Source organism: Convolutriloba macropyga, chromosome 5 (genome assembly GCF_964194025.1).
Source record: "Convolutriloba macropyga chromosome 5, txConMacr16.3, whole genome shotgun sequence".
In the NCBI taxonomy this organism is placed as follows: Eukaryota; Metazoa; Xenacoelomorpha; order Acoela; family Convolutidae; genus Convolutriloba; species Convolutriloba macropyga.
In genome coordinates, this window is record NC_134472.1 from 18,855,376 (window position 1) to 18,876,683 (window position 21,308).

Sequence of the window (21,308 nt, forward strand, 5' to 3'; positions counted from 1 at the left end):
AAAAACTTAGGAGTGCGTTATTAATCAAGTCGATTAAAAGAACGAACTGTTACCGCATACTTGATCATTTCTAGTGGCCAGTAGTCATTATTGGTTGAAAGTCTCTCATCGTGCGGAATTTTTAGAAAGAACACAATGGTAGTTGATCTTCGTAATCGTACAGAAGAGAAGCAGGAAAATCTGCATTAACGCAAATTTAAATTAGTACTTTTATTGCTGTTTAAAGGTTAAAAAATGAAAAGCGTTTAGCCAAATCATGATTCGGACTTTTCACTATAGCCCAAGTGAACTTAATGAAGGCCTTTAAAACTGAAAGGCTGTGATTTACTATTCGGCGTCTGTGATAGAAGTCCCCGTATCAAACTGAACAATTAACAACATAGTTTTCCATGTTAAATTAAATTAAACTGATTTTCAGAAGCTAAGGACATGTTATTCACTCGGCAGAAACACATCACTCAGTTCCAACAGGTCATCAATAGGCTTCAAAGAAGCCTAGTCTAGGGATGCCTTCAAGCAGTTCAAAGTTACTTGGTCAGAAATCCTTCTTCAAATTCAACAAAATTCCACTTTGACAAAGAAAACGGATTTTAAAAAACTGAAAAAAAAACGAATAAACAAAGAAATAAACATCAGTAATATTTTGAAAGTAGTTCAGCATTGCCCTGAATGTAACCTTGGACACATATAGAGAAAACATTTTTTCCAGTTCGGTTCTAATCATTGTTTTTATGCTTTTGCAAAGTTGGGATCGTACTTGAGCATCAGGTTGAGTATTTTCCTTACCCTGATACCTTCTCAAGTTCAACGCAATTTATTATTGACAGGCAGTTGCGTTATTAGATGATTTGGATGGATCAACATGTACTTCTCGATCTTGATACCTTCTCAAGTTCAACACAATTTATTATTGATTCAATTTACTCCAATGGGCACAAATTTATGATTAATAACTTTCGGATTTCTTTCAAATGCAGTTCCTTTACAGTTAAGATCTGATTGCGTGCACTCATAGTACGAATTGAATCGTGTTTTCTCAAACGGCTTGTAATTCTAACCAAATGACTGTTTAGATTCCAGTGGTTCTAGCGCTGTTTTGCACGCGGTTCTATACAAAATCACAGCACATTGAACAATCGGATGTACATACACAAAATAGTAAAACCATAAATGTGAAAATGTCAGCAATTCTTTTAAGCGATAAAACTAAATTATAACTGTGTTCAACTTTTCAGTTAAGTTTTGAAGTTGCTCGCTAAATTTCAAATGATTGTCATTAACAACTGCAATATCATGAGGTTTTCGTTCAATAGTTTCGTCCTTTATTTTGATAGGCTGAACAGTAGCTTCATTGTTCCTGTTCTATTAATAATAACTTCCACCGTTTTTTTTAACAGTTTCTTTATCGATTTTTTATTCAATCAACCGGCAGCATCGTTTACGTGTTTCTGATAATGTATACTTTTGTTCATTACGTTCAGCAGAACTGTGTCATCGCCGGATAGAATAGAGTGAAGACCATCTGAAAATTGAGTGATCTCATTTTTATATAAAATGAAAAGTAGAGGTCTCAGAACTGAACCCTGTGGCGCACGCACTCCAATAGTTTCCCATGATGATATTTCATTAGATAGTTCATAACCTATCCCAGCGTTCTGACTTCTGTTTGATAGATAGGAAGACATGAGTTCTTGTACCGGCCCTCTAAAACCCAGATTGAGAAGTAGATTAAGTAGGTGTTTGTGGTTCACTGTATAAAAAGTTTTTCGTAAATCCAAAAATGTTGCTCTTTTTGCTGGATTCTTAATTTCCCACGAATTCTGTATTTCAGACGTTAGCTTGACTTGAGCGTTATTCGTGGAAATTTTTCTTTTGAAGTCGTTTTGTTTTCGAGAAATAACATTTTTTGTCGTGAAATCTGCCTATCTGAGCGAACAAGATTTTTTTAAAAGTATTTTGCTGATTGTAGGTAGGATAGAAAAGGCCTAAAATTGTTAAGGTCAAAAAATTTTTCTCGATTTTTGGAGAGGATTAACTATTGCCTTTTTCAAACAGTCTGGGAACACGCGCTTCCTGAGGCAATCGTTTAATAGTACTGTGAGTGCAGGAACAAGCGAAAATTTCCTTATTTGAGAGTAAAATTAATAACAGTAATGATTTTGTGAAATTTTGTTCGGCACTTTCTGAATGAATACCATTGGGTTTTTTGTTCTATTTTGTTCTATTTGGTTTTGACTTATGGAAGTAGGTGTCAACTTAGATTCACCTGCAGAAAAAAGTTGGTGAAGATTTTTGAAATACCTCTTGTCAATGCTTAAGTTGCATTTTGAGTTTCCCTCAACTTCACGAACTGCCTTAAAGAAGCTGTTTTTTGGCGTTGGAATTAATTTTTCTTATTTCCTTCAAGTTTTTGAAAGTTTGATCGAGGTTATTTTTCAATCAGGCTAAAACTTATTGTCCACCCAAGCTTGTTTGCAGTTAAATTGTTTGGATACTGTAGTTGGAATAAATGGATTTACGATAGCCTCAACGAGCCCATGAAACTTAATGAAATCTGCATTTGAGTCATCGTCACGGTAGCGTCTTCCAGGAAATTTGCCTAAAACGCGATTTAGTTCAAAATCCATGTTTGTCAAAACTGACGAATCAGTAAATGTTCTCCAGAGTCTCACAGTGAACGGTTGTTCTGTATCCAATTGTAACCTACAATTTATTTATATGTGAAGTAAAACCTTGTAATCGTCATTGTTAATAGTCTTGATGATTGAGCTCTCAATGTCATGACTACAATACACTACATTAATGCTGCTTTTACTGATCGTTTCCATTGTGCTGCCAATTGTTTGACAATTACAAAATCAAACGCGTTGGGAACTTTTTTTAAAGCCATTAGTTCGCTGCGTGGTTTGTTGTGGTCGATATGTGGTCACCACATAGGAAAATGATATCATCAGTTTAATTCAACTTTTTCGAGGTAGCCTTGAATTACTTCGGTAAGTTCGTTGATTTATTTTGTTTTTGGTTAGTGTTTGTGATTGAGACGCTCTTATTTTTGACTTTCAGTTGCATAGAGAAATTTTGACAGAAAATATTTCTGTAGCTAAGCACTTAAATGTAGATTGCGACTCCTCCTCCTTTTGTTTCTCTGTTACTTGCAATTAGTTTCTGATAACCATGTATTTCAAAACAGTGTGTGTCGCATTTGTCATAGAGCCAAGTTTTAGTTAAACATTTCTATCGGCTTAACGTCTAATGCTGATACCATTACAGCAAACTCTTACAAAATTTTTAGGTATTGACCTACTATTTTGAAGAATTATTCATTTGCGCTCAAAGTACGTTTTCGGGACAACAAGACAATGTTATCCTTGTTATACCATGTTATACACCTGTTCTGCGAAATGACCATAGACAAAAACTCAGTTTGCTTAGAAGAATCGCAACCAAAAAGGTAATGTTAGTGACAGAAAAGAGAAAACAAACGTAACTTTTTTTCCTGAAAGCTGCTACTATCGCAAGCCTCCAGCAAAAAAACAGAAAAAGAAACCTGTTTTATATTTAACGGAAAAGGTTCAGATCCCGTGTATATTGCATGAAGAGGACCCCACAGATGGACCAGCAAAAAAAAACAAAAGCAAATGCTGCTTTCAGAGCTGCGGATATCTTACGCTTTGAAAACGAAAAAAATGCTTTTCCATGCTTAATTCCTTTAAAATAATGAGAGGGGGAACTGATTCAAGGCTCCACTTTAATATGATTCTTAAGCAATAGCTTTTTTAGTGAAAGTTAAGGGCAAATAATATAAAATCATTGTTCGTAGTCATGTTGGTTTTTTCCGCTGTCTAATTTTTGTTCAATTTTGACAACTTCTTAAGCTTTAGGTGGTTTATTACAATTGCTATCAGAGTCATCGTCAAGATCAACTTCACGCGTAAATTTTTGTTCCACAATTGATTTTTTTAATAGCTCTAGAGTCGACGTTTTAAATGTCTTGAATGTTTACACAGGCAAATATGATGTTTAATTGTCACTTTTTGACAAGAACTGATACGATACAATTGAAGTAAGACTTTCTTTTTCAGATGCTTCAGCTTTCAGCTCCGCTTCATGTTTGCATTAGTGATTCTTTTTTGTTTGTTTCGTCGACAGCTATTAACCCAATCTTTTTCTTCGAACTAGACAAATTTGCCAATAACCGAAGCAAACAATCCTGTGGCCCTGATTACTGGGCGATTATGACAGGCTTTAATTCTATCTTCAGATAATTTAACTCCGAGATAGTCAGAAATAAATTTCAAAGTGGTACTAAGAACAAATCTTCCATCAGTTGGATCGAAGGGATGGATGCAAGTAACCAAACATTGTTTGCTTGTATAACGCTCGTGCGCACGTAGTGTATCATTTAGTTATTATTGTTGGTTTTCAAGTGTTTCGATTTTTTGTTTTCGCAATTTTTCCTCAGTTAAACCTGTTTTCTCTAGGTCATCGCTTTGCTGTGGAAAACGTGAAGTAACCACAGCTGAAGTAGCGCTATTGGATGATTGCGCAGGGATTGTGTGCATTTTCTGAAATAATTAACCTGCTGTCAGGGTAAAGGTATAAAGAAAAAGAATAAGCAAAATTTGTCGTAAGGAAATAAGATAGATAACAGCATTGAAGTATTTGGGGGGATGATTTTCTGATCGGGTTTTTTCTTTATTCTATACTTACAATACTTCGTTGTCGAGCAAGGATCCATTGTTTTCTAGAAGGTTATGGCAAAACTTTTGTCTTAAGTGATATTTAAATCAGTTTAGTTTACGTATATATCAATGTTTAAATACGTTGCAACGTTTTTTTTTTGTTCGTTGTGGTCATTCAGCCAGCTCTTATTTGCCTTGACTCAATCTACAAAACATTGAAAATATATGCTGCCATTCGGTTTGTTGTTAGATTTTTGGAAGTTGTTTGACACTGTAAGTTGTGGTATCTTGATAAGTAATTGAACATCTCCGGGGTCGTACGTAAATTTTAAAAGTTGGTTTTTAAACAGAAATCAACAAGTAGAACTTGTGGGGTTAAAGGGGATACCTCGAGCAGGCTGTCCCTTCCTGCAAGCTCAGCTTGGCAATATTATCCTGACGATATAAAATTGACCTGCTCTTCAGTATTTGCTTTCTTGTTTATTGAACTAATTAATGATCTTGCTATATTAGCGTTGAGTACTAAGTTCATTAGTTGATTAATTGATCTCGAACGAAGTCTGAAGCAATTTTTGTGAACTTATGTGTCTTTTTACGACTCGAGAGGAGTATTGTATTTTTTCAGGTTTTTCTGTACCAGAAGCACTATTTCTTCAGGCGACTTTTTGACCCAAAAGTCAAAATAAGTGAAATTGCCACGTAAAGCAAATAATTCTGAGCGAATACTTTTTTGTTCTGCGTGGAGTGAATGACTTTCCGACTTAGATAAACGGTTTTTTGGTCGATTTGACTCAATATTTTGGTTGTAGTTTGTTTTATTACAGAAATATATATTTTTTCACGCTGCATCATTTTGTAACTCTCTGAAAATGATATAATAATATGGGCGCCTGATGTAGAGTTTCAACTGCAAATTCGACTCATGTTTGTTCATTTCTTGTGGAATTTCTTGGAGTTTGTCTCAATTACTTCTTCAATTTTGAATCTTTTTGTGGTCTGTTTTGTAATCAGTATCTGACAGCTTGCTAATTCTTCCAGTTCTGGCGATTTTTTTGTCTATTTTTCTAAGTTTTGTCTTTTTATATTTGTTTCCAATGCTAAATTCATAAATTGCACTTATTCTTCTACTATCAGTTTTTGTTTGAATTTGAACTGAAAACGAATTTCCAATTTCAGATATGAAGATGCCTTTTTGTTGCCTTTTATACAATGTTTCCTTAAAATTTCACATTCTAGCATTTGATCTTTCTTTCTCGCAAATATCTAGGCTGAGTAGTTATTGCGTGTAGTTTTGTTTGCTCTGCAGTTGAGTTGTTAAAAAACTTAGAGATTTTACCGTTTCTGATTTTCACTTTTCTTTTGTTTGCAATTGGTTTGATTTAACATTATGTAGCTCTTGCAATTTGTTTAAATTACTGTGACTTCAGCTGATATTTTGAACTGAATTCACTGTTTATTATCAATTTTTTTGGGTCTATGTTTCCGTATAAATGATTTTTTGAGTTTTAATTTCTGATAAATTTTTCAATAGTTTGAAGTAATCTTAGCAAATATATCTGCAACAAAAGAGAATTATTTTGTTTCTTGAATGTCAACATTGTCGGTTTTCGAGTTAAACTGATCTGTTTTGAATTTTGGGATATTTTTCCACGTTAGCAGACGTTATTTTTTTTTATTAATTTGCGGTTTCACGATTTTGAAGTGAGTTTTTTTGTCTGTTTTTTTAAATATATAAAATTTTTGTGTAATTTATCAATGTCTTATTTTTACTTGCTTCAAGGATGTCAATTCTGAAATTTCGCTGTGACAAGGTTTTCAATTCCAAACGAATATTTTTTTATTTGACCCTGGTGAGGCAAAAAATAATAGTTTTCAGACAAAAGATAATGGTTTCGGCTGCAATTAGGGTTTTAGAACGCTTGTGTCCTGGAACATTTTTGATCTCCTTTCTCGGGTGACTTTTTAAAGCTTGTCTTCTTGATTTATGCGTGACGTAAATTGCTCTTATTTAGAAATTAAGTCAGTTGTTAAAACAAAAGCACTAAGCAACATAAGTTTGCACGAGACACTGATAGCCGATTGGTTAATGCTTCAGTCTTTTACACCGGGGCCGAATGGTAAAAAGTTATCAAGACAACTGTCCCGTCTTAAATAAATTTCCCGGACTGTCGTATGAGAGTAAATTGTTGGACGTTAGTCGGTTTTGGTCAATAAAAACAGGTACTGCTTTGTTTAAAAAATGCACAGAAATTGAGCTATTGTATACTCCTCCTCAACGAAACCTGTTCTTTCTCAGGTGACTGCGCAATGTTCACAAGGGGAACAATATTCATTTGGCTTATCGTTTTATTCCTTTCAAAAAAATTTTTTGCGATTGAATTAATGTTTAGTTCTTTGCACTCCGACGGTTTCGGGGGTGGATTGAGGTGTGCGGTTTCGGGGTAGGTGGAGGTGTGCTCGGTCGGGGTGGCGTAAGAGATCCAAAAAAACTATATGGGTTCATCTTTCCAGTTTTGTGCATGCTGTCATCACTTAGACGCTGTAGCTCCTCCGCTCTGAGTAGTGGTCGAGTGGGAACTATCCAGGAGGTGAGAGACAGTCTTGTAAGAGCATCTGGGATGACTGAGAAATGGAATGCCAGTGAACCTCACAGAAATGTCAAAGTGCTGGATCCTATCAAAGATAGAAGTCTGCTCATTCCACAACCAGTATCCCAGTCTACGTAAAAATATTTCTACGTCACTACCTGTAAATTCTCTTTTTAGACTTCACAGGACAAATTAATTAGAAGTTTTTTTTTGTGGGTCAAGTTCCAGAAATGTATAACTGCTTGTTCTAGTATATTGCAATTCAGGTAATTCAAGTTGTCTAAATATAAGTTATAAGTTCTAGTTAAGTTGTATTAAAGGACACATTTCTTGTGAATTCTAGGTAACGTTTGTAATCAATTTTAGAGTTTTTAGCTATGCAAATTAGATAAGAAGAATGAATCTATCCTTTGCTTCAAATTACTAACATTAAGCAAAATGAAAAAGTCTTTAAGCGTGTAGAGTTTAGAGTTGGTGGATAACTTAGAGTATAGTTTTGATTAAATGTTTTTGGCGTTAGTTCTTATTTCCATTTTTCTGAATTCAAGTTGTGCTTGTTCTGTTGAAGAAAAACACTTTATTGCCGACGATAGGTGCAGTTTATAACAAACGGATTCTGGTTAGACGGTGCCGTGGGTACAATATTAATCAACATTGTTGAGTAAAATTTAATACGCTGAATTCTGAACGATTTTCATTTTATAGAAAGGAACTGACGTAAAAATGATATCTGATTATTCTTTGAAGAATCTCATTCATTCTGAAATTCAGATTTTTTTAAACAGCGTGGTAAATGTTACTGCAATTTTTTACTCGTAAATATAACGCTGAAAGTAGACAGTTTTTTTATTAATTACGTTAATTTTCTATGATTTCAATTAATTCACTTAAAGAAAGTTTGTAATAATTATATTAGTCGTGTTGGCTTTTTAAAGGCGTGTATCTTTATTCCAATTGTTCTTTTTCTTGACTACCAATATTTCGTCTGACCACGATTTCTCGTCTTCACAAACCGGATAAATTGGTAAAACCGGATAAATTGGTTCAATTGGGAATTGACGCCAAAGTAGACGAGTGCAGTGCAGCTGCCGGACATTCTAAAGTCCCGGGCTCAATTACATATGCCTAAATTTTTGTTCCCAAATTTTTAAAAAATATGGGAGAAGTTTATGCCAGCCAGCCCCTAATCTTCTGTTGATTCTTTTTGACTTTTTGAGGGCATACGAGAATTATATATGTGGTATCAAATTAAAGCTCTCTGAGTATAGAGTTTTACTGCCCACTTTCAAACGAATTTCGCTTTTGGGGATTGTTTTTGAACAAATTTTAACAGCTTCAATTTGGCTTGATGCTTGACCGTATTCGATGATAGTGCGAAAATAGAACAATTCAAGATATCGATTTTTAAAGACAAGTTTTAGTATTTTTGATAAAATTCCACACCTATCATTACATTGCCTTCCCGAAAGATGTCTTAATCTAGAATATAAATACAAACAAGATTTTTTGCTACATTTCAAGTCCGTTTAGACTGAATTTTGATCATTTTTTTTTCTTTCAAACCAATTTAATTCTTACACTAGATCGTTTCAGATAACTGGCAACTTTTCGTAGGGCATCTCAGAACAATCAAACTCATCAAACCTCAAAAGTCATATCAAACTTCAAAAAATTTTAGAGTTCTGTTTTCGACATTGATTGGTCCACAGGTTGAAGTAACAAACATCGATCAAACATTTCTGATTCTGCATTAAATACTTTCGCAACCTTAAGATACAACCAAAAACGATCCGAAAATTGCTTTTATTTTGTATCTGATTTTTTTCGCATCTTAGTATTGCAAAAGGTCACTTAATGCAGAATCAGTAATATATTGTCGATGTTCTACAAATTTAGTCAATGTTTTTCTTTGAGATCATTTGTTTTTTAGGAGAATAAAGAAAAACTTTGAGATCAGCTTTAATTGACTTAGATCAGGTACCTCATATCAAACGTCAAAAAAAATCCCATTTTTCAACATTGATTGGTCCATAGGTATTGCTAGACAGTTATTATTATTAATTACGTTAGTTTTCTATGATTTCTATTAAGTACCTTTTTTAAAAAAAGAATTTAAGATATAACCGAAAAAAGTTTCAAAAATTGCTTTTATTTTGTATCTGATTTTTTTCGCATCTTTATATTTCAAAAGGTTACTTAATACAGAATCGGTATTACATTGTCGATGTTCTTCAAATTTATTCGATGTTTCTCTTTGAGATCAGTTTTAGTTTGGAAAAAGAAATACTTAGATCGGCTTTAATTGACTTAGTTCAGGTTACTCATATCAAACTTCAAAAAATAAAAACGCTCTGTTTTCGACATTGATTGGTCCATAGGTATTGATTTTCTTGAAATATTCGCGCTTCAGATATTGGTTATATGAAACAGTCAATTCGAGATAATTGGTCCTTATGACCGAAAAAAATCAAAGTTGTTTTATCGGATTTTTATTCGCCTCTTAATATTGATAAAGGATACTTCACATCAAACTTATGCAGGTAACTCATATCAAACTTCAAAACAAAAAGATCTGTTTTCGACATTGATATGTCCACAGGTAAAAGGGACAAACATCAACGAAACAATGCTGATTCTGGATTGATTACCTTCTTGCAACCTTAAGATATAACCGAAAACAGTTCCGAAAAATGTTTTTATTTTGTATCTTTTTTTCTTGCATTTTAATATTGCAAAAGGTTACTTAATGCAGAATCAGTAATATGTTGTCGATATTCTTCAAATTTAGCTGATGTTTTTTTTTGAGATCAGTTATAATTTAGAAAAGTAAAGAAAAACTGAGATCGGTTTTAATTGACTTAGATCAGATTACTCATATCAAACTTTAAAAAATAAAAAAGCTCAGTTTTGCACATTGATTGGTCCATAGGTATTTATGTTCGTAAAATTTTCATGCTTCACAGTTATAACTGTTTATATGAACCGGTCAATTTGACATGATTGGTCCTTATAACCGAATTAAAATCAGAAAATTGTTTTATCTGATTTTTTTCGCCTCTTGATATTGATAAAGGGTACTTCATCAAACATATGCAGGTAACTCATATCAAACTTGAAAACAAAAAGTTGTGTTTTCGACTTTGATTGGTACACAGATATAAGGGACAAACATCAACGAAACAGTACTGATTCTGCATTAAGTACCTGTTTTGCAATCTTGAGATATAACCGAAAAAGTTCAGAAAATTGTTTTTTTTTTGCATCTAAAATATTGCAAAAGACTACTTAATGCAGAATGAGTAATATTTGGCCAATGTTTTTCAAATTTACCTCTTGTTCAATCTATGTAGAAAGCACATCGTATTATTTTACAGTGTGATATGAGTTATCTTCGTAGTTTTCATGATTTTAGGCAAATATTCATGAACAATAAGTCATGTTTTCCTGAACAATAAGCAGTGAGTTTGTTTTTTTTTGCTGAAATTTGTGATTATTTTAGAAGTCATCGTATCTAAGTCCGAGCACAACAGGTATCGAACTTTGAATAGCGTTAGAGATTGATTCCAATATCATCACTCTTTTCAGATTGATTTCTCAGCTATATTCTGTTAAAGAGTAATCAGTCAAATTGATCAATTCCTGGTCGTTAATTGGGCTAATCAGTTATTAAAACAATTCGAATAGCTTGAATATAGGATGATTTGTTCGTTTTTATTAGATGTCAGTTCTCCATTCCCGTGAAATCAGATTTGGACGTGCGTGAAAAGTACGTTAACTTCCATGGAAATGTACGAGTTGGAAAACTACTAGAAGATTTGGACTATGGGGCTGTCATTGCAGGTGAGCTCAAAGAAAACAACACTTCCTTGAAGCTTTTCCCGAAATATTTTTCAAAATAGTTGCAAGTATTTTCTTCTAAACATGCAAACTACACTAAATAATGGTTTCAAAAGCTAGCTAAGACTCAAGCGTCGTTTCGTTAATATCGCAAATTGTTTTCAGCCTTTTTTGGCCCTCATGTCTAAACCGACCCCCCTCTCATCTCACTCACAGCTTGCTGGGCATAGAGTGTATACCCCAATTACCGTGTATATGCCATAATGGAAGTTCTATTCGGGAGATCCCATTTTTAAACTTGTTATCTAACGCAACATTTCATTTGTGAGTGATCTTCCCTAATTTTTGCAGTTGTACTCTTCAGTAACCATATTTGTGACGTTATTTCAGGATACTATCACAATAAACGCGATACGGAGGACGATACATTCTCTATGTCCCTCGTGACAGCTGCAGTTGACCAAATGCTAATTCACGAGCCATACACAATACCCGACGAGGGAGACCTAACTCTGAGCGCTCGGGTCACATGGGTGGGCACATCATCCATGGAAGTTACAGAAAGTGTATCCCAAAATGACAAACCTATCCTAAATGCTAAATTCCTAATGGTGGCCAGACATTCCAGAAAGGATGAGAAGGTTCCGGTGAACCCGCTAATTGTAGAAACAGAACAAGAGAAACTGGATTTTGAGGATGGTGAGAAGGCGAAAGAAGAGAGAATTGAATGTGGCAAATCTTCATTGCTCAGAGCACCTCCTAATGAAGAGGAGTCGCGGTTGATTCATAAAATGTTTGTCGAAAGTGTAGATGTTGAACAGCGAACCTTCAAAAGATCTAAGAAGTCCGATTCTGCTCAATGGATGTCTGATGCAATATTGAAGTCGTCAATTTTATGTTTCCCTGAGCACAGGAACCTCCATAACAAGATATTCGGAGGATATGTGATGCGTAAGGCTCTGGAACACAGCTGGAGCAACGCTCTGGTTGCGAGCCACAGTAAAATAGTGCCTGTGTTCATAGATGATATCTCGTTTAGAAAGCCAGTCTCAATTGGTGATCTGCTCTTCCTATCTTCACAAGTACGCGAGTTGTTTTTACACTAATACTACTGTTCAGAACACTTCAGGTGATCATTATTAATAGCCGCCCTCATCCTCTCAGCCGGCTATTATAGCGCTCCTGTTTTTTTTTTACTTCGTCGAACAAAAAAATGTTTCGCTTTACCTCATTTTGCCGCTTTTTCAACATTTTGCGTGAAATCTTTTGACTTCTCTAGGCTAGTTTCTCTTTTCTCCCATTCTGCTGAAAGTGATTTTGAACATCAGTTGCTCAGCAAAGTAATTCAGAATGAAGTCAGCATGAAAAAAAATTAAGTCAGAGATCGAAACGGGATTTTAGATGCCCGCTATTTGAACGTCGTTCCTATAAGTCTTAGTTACCATATCTAATGCTTATTGGTATTGATAGTAGCCCCTGTAGCCTCTCTCTAAGAATCAGAAGTATGTTGAACTACGAAATGCCATCAAATTAAATCGGATTAAAAAAATATTTTCTTTCAATCCCAATCATGCTTATTGGAATCAACGGCGGTTATTTTCCGGCTGGTATGTTTTACAAAACGGTGCCGTCAAATAAGCGGAAAATGTAATTAATAGCCGCGTCAGCAATTTCAGGCGGCTGTTATAGCGCTCCTAATTTTTTTTACTTCGTCTAACAGATTTTTGTTTCGTCGTACCCTGACTTTTCATGACTTTGAGCTTTCAAAACGGGATAAACAGGTAAAGCTCAGCGGGTAGCAAGTTTCATTAGAGGCCCTTAGCCGCGTTTGGTACTTAGAGTGGTGAAGTCCTTCAAGTAATTAGAGTGGTGAATTTACTGGGAACTTACCTCACTTAAAAAAATGACTTGTGAAATCACTTAATGAACTTTAAATTTTATGACAATTTACTAGATAAAGATCAATAGTGTGCATATAAATATTGCCAAGCGTATTTTCCCTAATTCTCGAGTATTAGAGTCTTGAAATTATGGTTTTGAATATTATTTTCGAAAAAGCTCCCTTAGGGCTTTTTCCTTATAGAGCGTATGTGTCTCATAAAATGACAGATCGGATCTAACCCAAAAAGTCTAGGGGTCTATTGAAGGACTGGTGGTCAATCTGTCTATCTTTTTTAGTCGCTTCAAATCCATGGAAGGCCTGAAGCGTCTATCGTGGCTATTTTCCGGCAATCTGCCGGCTATGTTTACTCGTCTTTTTGAAGTTACTGGCCTTTTTGAAGTTACTCGCCGTTTTGAAGTTACTCGCCTTTTTAATAGCCGCGTCAGCAATTCCAGGCGGCTATTATTGCGCTCCTATTTTTTTTTACCGTCTAACAGATTTTTGTTTCGTCTTACCGCGACTTCTTTGAATTGACTTTTTCAATGACTTCAGTAACTTCTACTGGTTTGCAGTTAAAATTTGTGTTCGTGACGTCATTTCTGCTTTGCGTGACTTACCTCGCTCAAAAAATTGACTTCTGAACTCGCTTATTGAACTTTAAATTTTATGAACATTTACTAATTAAAGGTCAATAGTGTCCATCTAAGTAGTGACAAACTTATATGCCCTAATCCCTGAGTAATAAAGTCTTGAGTTTTCATATGGAATATTAATTTTGAAAATATTAATTTTAAAAAAGCTCCATTAGGGCGTTTTCCTTTTTGAGCAAATGTGCCTCATAAAAATGTCAGTCCGAATCTAACCCAAAAGGTCTAGTGGTCTATTAAAAAGCTGGTCGTCGATCTGTCAATCTTATTTCTTTAGTTGTTTCAATTCATAGGCCACAAGCGTACATCGCGGCTATTTTCCGGCTATGTTTTGAAGTTACTCGCCTTTTTGAAGGTACTCGTCTTTTTGAAGTTGTTCGCCCTTTTGAAGTGACTCGTCTACTTGAAGTTATTCAGCTTTCTGAAGTGAGGAGACGTTAGTTTTTTCAGGTGTAAATTTAAAGAGCCACTAGTGTTCAAAATCTTTTCGTCCATTTTCTACAATCTACTCTCTCAAAGTCAGTTGCTGACGCAATAATTTGAATAAGATCTCGGAGAAGAAAACCGAGCGTTTTAACCAGGATCTTGTTGGGTAAAACTGCAAAAATGGAATCGAAATGGAAAGTCCGAACGACTCGTCTATTTTGACCTGGTACATTTAAAAATAAATTAAAACAAATTTTTTACCATTAAATATGTACATCCCAAAACAATCCATTGTTCTTATATGCAAGACGATGCTGTCGATGCAACTGTACCGTGTAACTTGCTACAATAAATTGATTTCAATGTTGCATAAATTTCTAAATTGTGATCTATATATGACTCCTGCGAAATGTAGACACAAACTGAGGTAGTAGTTTTTGTTTGAAAAAGCGATGAGATTTTTCAATCATTACTCTTACCATTTCGTCTCTTCGGTCTTTGAGCAGATCTGAATATGAATTTCCCCCTGAAGGGACCTGCCAAGAGCGAGCTTGGTTTAATAATGGGTGCGCCGGCTATTATTGTGCTCCTATTACATTTGAAAAGATTTGAATTCCATTGGGGCGGGCTCTTTTTCAAGATGTTACCACATTTTCCCATTTGACATTTAAAGTCAAATTGGCGTTTGAATTTTAGTCACGATCAAGCGGTCGAAACAAAACAAGTGGTTTGAAGAGTAAAACTTCAAACTAATTTGAAACGTCAATTGGCAGGTAATGGTCGTTGAATTATGCTTTCCGTTTTCATAAAATAATAGTAAATTGTTGGCTCTAACCGTATTTGTTGACCATGTAAAGGTCTTGCCGGCTTTCTAATGAGGCATAATTAAAATTATTGTATGGTTTCAGTTCATAGCTATTGGTTTTTTATGACTTATAACGTTATTTGTTTTCAAAATTATTAGTCAATTTTTCAATATTGCCTGTATTTCTTTTTCTTGTTGTTCTTTAATTTAATGTCATTGAGCTTATAGTGAACAATTAACAGGTCTCATTGGATTTATAACGAGGCAAAGGTGAATCTGATTAGGTTTTTCAGTTGATAGCTAATAATTTTTGTTTTATTTTTTTTCCATAAAATAAATGAATTTTGAGTTTCATCCGTACTTATTGTTCATTTTGATGCCCTGTTACTTGAGCTGAGTAATTGCTTACCGATGTCTTACCGGTTTTCTAACGAATCTTTAATAAAATATTATAGGTGTTTTAGTTAACAGCTGATGGTGTTTGACTTTGACACTATTCGTTTACAAAAATTAGTGAATTTTTGAATTTTGCGCCTGGTTGTTTTTTATGTCATGTTGCTTAGGCTTTTTCCTTGCAGGTATCATCTGTTTTCTGTTGTGTGTTTTCGTTCATTGCTGTTGGCTGTTGACTTTTTTGGCCTTGATTCTATTTGTTTTCATAAATTTAAGGACAATTTGTTTTTTTTTTAACTTTATTAGCTGTTATTTCTGTTTTGTCAAGTAATATAACGGTTCTTTCGCTTCCTTTATGGCAATTCTCTTTGTTATTTTTGAAATGGTATTTTTTTGAATTTAATTTTTTTTTGCTTTGTTACAAGTTGATTTTTTGAATTTTTCTTTTCCGTTTTCTTGTTATTCATTCTAATGAGAGAACTCCAGGTTTGGCATAATGAAATGTGTTCAGTGGTCTCAGTTCTGAACTAACAGTTTTATGGCTTCGATAGTACTTATTTTCACAAAATGTTGATGAGTTTTGGAGTTTTTCCCGCGTTTGTTTGCCTTTTGTCTTTTCACCTGGACTCAACAATGAGAGGTGCCATTGACTATATGTGTTTTCTACTCTCAGGTATTTTGATGTGGGCAGGGGTTCTAATATGTAGGTGCTTGTTTTGGATGACTCTGACTCCACTGTTGGACAGACATAAATTAAATTTGATGTGTCTCTTTGTCTTCATTGGTTTTGTTCAAAGCTGAAGTATGCTTTGTGAGAACACGTCTCGTGAACGGTAATTTAGATGTTATTGGATTTAATGGCTTTAACACTATGGTTTTCTTAAAAAGGGAGGAAAGTAATTTCTTTCTGAATTTTTTTATTTAGTTTTCTGTATGTACGGTTATATACGTCGATGACCATCGCTAATTGTTCCTCTGATGTGAGTGCTTGTCAGGGCTTGGTTTATTGGATGATACGAGATTGTACCGCCTTTCAATATTGACTTTTACTATCAGCAGATGCAGTTTACAAAAAATTTCTGTGGACTTCGCATCGTTTTAGTTGATGTTTCTGTGCTGTCAAATTTTCCATTATTCTGTATCTGATACTGTAAAAATACCGCAGCCAAGAGTCCATTTCACATTTTTCAACGTAGCTGTAATTTGCATCTAGTTGTAAAATGCTTGGGTAAACCAAGATGACGTTGATTTTTGATTTTAACTAAACTGAAACGATAAAAATGTCGACTATACGCTGGGAGCTGAGAACTGTCGGATTCTCAGAGCTACGAACAGTCGATACTACTCCAAAATCAGTTGAAATTTTTCTTTCGGGTAATAGTTCGGTTATCTTGTAGGTAACCTACACGGAAGGCAACCTGCTACTTCTGAGATGTCATGCTGAAGTGAGGAACCCAATAAAGAGAGTTGAAGAAACAACCAATGAGTTCTACTTTGTGTTTGCGGCTGTTGATGAGTCTGGCCAGCCTGTTCCCGTGCCTGAAGTGAAACCTCGAAGCTACGCTGAGTTTCTGCTTTTTCTAGACGGTAGAAGGCGGTTCCAGAGATTTCAGAATTATCTCAAGCTAAACAAACTGACTCCAAATGGAAAAATGTGACTGAGTGAAATAATAGTTCTTTTTCTGTTAAGTTTAGAATGTAATTCAATCTAATGAGCGAAACATTTCGTATTAATAGCCGCACAGCGATAGCTGGGGCTATTATTGGCCTTCTCTTGGTTTTTTACAATTCAAAGAATTTGAATTGTATTGGGCCGCTGTCTTTTTTTTTAAGATCTGTTCACACATTTTCATGATTTTTGAAGTTAAATTGGAGTAGTGATTTTGGTCACGCCGAAACAGGAAGTGGAGCGAAAAAGCGAGTGGTTTTGCGGCGTGAAATTTTTTCGATCTAAATTTAAAGTAGAGTGAGAAAATGGTGTTTGAACAAAAATTCGCTTTCTCGCTAGTCATTTTTTGTTCACATGCGGCAATTTCACTTTGATTTTTACAGTGTTTTCGATTTTTTGGATCGGACTTTTTTCGAAATGGTTTTCCCAATCCATTCATAGTCCGTTCTTGGTCTAGTTTTCTGTTTAGTCAATGAAAATTCTTTGAATTGTGTGTCAGGATTTGTCCTGCTATGTTTTTTTTATTTCGTCGCCATGATTTTTGTTACGACCATATGACGTAACAGCCACTTTTTGTTCATTCGTTTATGCAATTTCAACTGAATTGCATGTGTGACGTCATTTTGCGCTCTTAGTGGAGCGAGTTCTTTTGTTCATGCGCGTGATTAAATTTTTGGTCACACTTGACTTACCTCACTCTCAAAAATGACTTCCTCACTTTGAAATTGACTTTTATTTACTTTAATTCAAAGAGATGAGGTCAAATGGGTGTGTGTCACTCTAAATGAAGGTTATTTGAGATCAGCTAATAGAGGCAGCAATAACTTTACAGATTTTTAATCAAAATATAACAGATCAGCCTTCAATGAAAAGACGAATTTTTTTGGTCTGTCTTTTTTACTGTTGTTTTAGACTGCCGATCTACGAATCTATTGCGGCTATTTTCTGGCAATCTGCCAGCTATGTTATGAAATTTTATAAGCTGAGTGCAATTGCGCATGCTTTCAGAGGTAGGTCTTTTACTAAAAGAATTTTTTTTTTATGTAAATGAAGGTAATTTAATAGTGTTGTCACCCTGATTACTCTCACCCCCAATCTTTGCAACCTGATTAATTCACCCCTCTATTATTGCACCGCTATTATAATTTTCTTTAGTAATTGGTTCATTCAAAATTATAGTTTACCAGGCATACGTACCCAGGCATACGTGGGTAGAGGATTTATTTCAACTTATTTAGAGAACCTAAGGGTACAAATTCGGCCCCATTAATCGAAAATTTGAGATTTTCATACCCATTTAGGTGGTATTCGGGTGTTATACAAGTGTTGTTTATCTGCTAAAGAAACTACAGCTCAGTCCCAATCTACTGGCCATTATAGTGGGCTATATTTTCTTGGGAGTGGGGATAAAATGGGAAATACTTCAAATTTTAAACGCGTGACTACCTGGCAAATTTTGGTTAAAAACGATGACTGAAATAGGCGTTGATGATAAACCTGATTCCGCTATAATTTGAATTAAATATTTAGGTTCTTAGTTTCTATTTGATTTATTTTAATTAAAACGATGACAGTATGATTGAAAGTGTACCCCTCATCCCAATTACAATACTGACTGAAGTCAAAACTGAGTCTTAGAAGACCGTCAATTTCATGTCCAATGTTGTCAATCTCTCCCAGTAATACATCCCCGACTCGATCTGACAAAACCCCTAACTCGTGTCGGTCTTTCGGGTCATCGTAGGTGTCGAACAAAATCAACGTTGTTTCTGGGCATTGATTTAAATCTAGAGTAGTGTCAATTTTGTAATTGCTTTTTGGGAAATGTGTAAATTCCCTTTTCCATGAGTTAAAGGTTAGTTTGTTTTTGCCATCTTTTTCAGTTTTGCCTAAGATGTGCTAGACTTCTATATGATCTTCTGAATTTTCTAAATGAAATATTTTGTGAAAACATTTTTTTCTCTTTGCGCTTGCCAATTTTATAGGTTTTCAGTAGAATATTGTCACAGAATACTACTAAAATCACGAAAACTCAGCCAAAAAGTGACCAATTCAAGCTGTATTTAAATTTCTATGTTTTACTTTCGCGACCCTTCCAACTTAACTTCGCTGATTTTTATTCAAGTGCGATGTCGATGTCTTGCTGTTAAGTACTGATATCCGATACTTTACAAATCCATACATTCAAAGCTAATCTCAGCATATGCGTGCTGCTCACAACTTTACGTAACAATTATGAATTTTATATTATTTTAAGAACTGAAAAAGTCAAAGAGCAGAACAGTTGGTAAACGCAATTTGCTGCGTAGATCCATATCCAACTAAAGTTCTGATTAAAAATGCCTCAACAGACTAAAACTGAACTGAGTAATGATCTTTCAAGACTTACAAACACCATCGTAGACATGCTAAAACAGTTAGAGCAAGAAAACGAAATCGTTCAAGAGCAGAAACAGTTAATCGACAAAAGATCTCGGAACAAAACCATGTTATTGAAAAACAAAAGCAGCAGATAGAATTGAAAGATAATGCAAACGCGGACCAGTGTCGAATGATTGATCAATTCCAATCGGAAGTCGGATATTTACGGAACCAGAACAGTTCGCTATTGGAAAACTTAATGAGTCACAATGTTCAAAATTCGACTAATTTTTTGAGCGGTCGGAACTAAAGTTTTTCCCAAAATTTATTAACAGAAACACTAACCATCTTATAATTTCAGACAGCACATACAAAAAAACAATACGGCAATCTGATATTCCTGATGATACTGGGATTCATGCCTATCCCTCTGCAACAATCATTGATTTGGGACAAAGTCGAGCAGTATTCGTCAGGATCAAAATGCCAATCACTCATTTTTCGTGCCGGTTATAATAGTATTGATAAGGGTGTTTCGGGGATGGTCGGAGCATCTCATTTATGTGAAACTGTTACAAAAGCAATTAAAAAGTTGAAACCTCACCGAGTTCTACTTGAAGTTCCACCAGTTAAAAATAGCCATTATGCGCGTGAATCGAATATTGAAATTGAGGAGTTCAATAAGCAACTGGGAATTATTGCTTTGGAGTTAAATGGAACAATTAAATGGACAAAAGAGGTTTTGAAATGCAACATCACAACATCGGAAATATCTCATGATGGTGTTCACTTAAATTTAGCTGGAGTTCAAAAAATTGTCAAGAGTATTTGCAACTATTATCAACAGCATAATATTACTGTATCACAAAACAACATTGCACTGCGACAAATTCAGCCTTTTTAATCAATCTTTTGGTTGTCTGACTTGATGTTTTTTGTCAACAGAAAAATGAACATTTCCAAACTAATAGTTTTTGCTTTTTTATTAAGCACTTCAAATGAAAAATTTATATATTGGGGTATGTCACACAACCAAAATCATGATCATTATAATGTGAAAATCAGGTTCCACTTTTTTCGTTTTTCGAATGTTCCTAAGTGATGGTATTCAAAAGGCCTAGGGACATATCTTCAAAACAACAAATTGATCTAAATGTACTCAATGAAAGCTTTTTTGAGTCCTTATGGGTAGAACTATCTAAGCTATCGGTTAACAAAATCCTAATAAATGCTTCGTATTGTCCAAATAAAAACTTGGGAAACTATTTCATTGATGAATTAACATCAGAAACTTCCTCGGCGTTCTGAACCAATGACGAAGTTTTTCTTTTTGGCGATTATAATCTCAATTATTTCAACAAAAAAGAATCAACTTTATTGGTTGAATTTGCGAGTAATTCTGGGCTGATTTTATCAAACACAGAAAAACCAACACGAGGCACCAGCCAATGGGTAACACTAATCGGTCATGGGTTTTCCAGCAAAAACCAACTTCAAGAGTCTCAGATTTTTCCCCATCAGTTGAAATGGATCATTTGATTGTTTTGTACACTACCAATTTTCTTGTTGAACCTAAAAATAGAAAGCAAAGTTTTATCAGTAGAAACAAAAAAAATGTTCGATGCAAATAAATTTGGTCTTGATCTTTCAAATCAGGACTGGATTAACTTATATCAATGTGTAGATGGAAATAGCATGTACAATGTATTTGTAAACGTTTTCAGTACTACTCTGGAGTTGCACGCCCCACTTATGAAAAGTTTTTAACCAGAAAGAAAAATGCTGAAAAACTTTGCTAGCAGAAAAATGCTAAAAGAGCTGAAGGAAAAAATCACGGAAAAACATAGTTTTTATAATCTCGAAAAAGAACCCATCGGAGCAAGAGCATACCAGTTTCAAATATCAGAGAAATCGGGTTAATAGGCCAGTTTTGCGAACAATTTTTCAATGAATTACCAACAAGTAAAGAACAATGGAGTTTCATCGAAAGAATTGGCAAAGAAAGGGAGTCTCGTTAT

At 34.7% G+C, this 21,308-nt stretch overlaps 1 protein-coding gene across 1 annotated transcript; it reads left to right on the forward strand.

The window, feature by feature from the left end:
- The first annotated feature begins 422 nt into the window (after positions 1–422).
- LOC142339201 (acyl-coenzyme A thioesterase 9, mitochondrial-like) lies at positions 423–16,981 on the forward strand. The gene is made up of 5 exons (XM_075389023.1): positions 423–534; positions 7,194–7,404; positions 10,989–11,110; positions 11,498–12,189; positions 16,658–16,981. The coding sequence occupies exons 1-5, from the start codon at positions 507–509 to the stop codon at positions 16,916–16,918; spliced, it is 1,314 nt and encodes a 437-aa protein (XP_075245138.1). The 5' UTR covers positions 423–506; the 3' UTR covers positions 16,919–16,981.
- The last annotated feature ends 4,327 nt before the right edge of the window (positions 16,982–21,308 follow it).

What these genes read in the sequence shown, in the direction of transcription:
- LOC142339201 (XM_075389023.1), top strand. Translation starts at nt 507, where the DNA reads ATGCCTTCAAGCAGTTCAAAGTTACTTG. An exon ending in CAACCAGTATCCCAGTCTAC is followed by an intron (nt 7,405 to 10,988) that starts GTAAAAATATTT and finishes CGTTTTTATTAG; the next exon opens with ATGTCAGTTCTCCATTCCCG. An exon ending in TGCTCTTCCTATCTTCACAA is followed by an intron (nt 12,190 to 16,657) that starts GTACGCGAGTTG and finishes GTTATCTTGTAG; the next exon opens with GTAACCTACACGGAAGGCAA.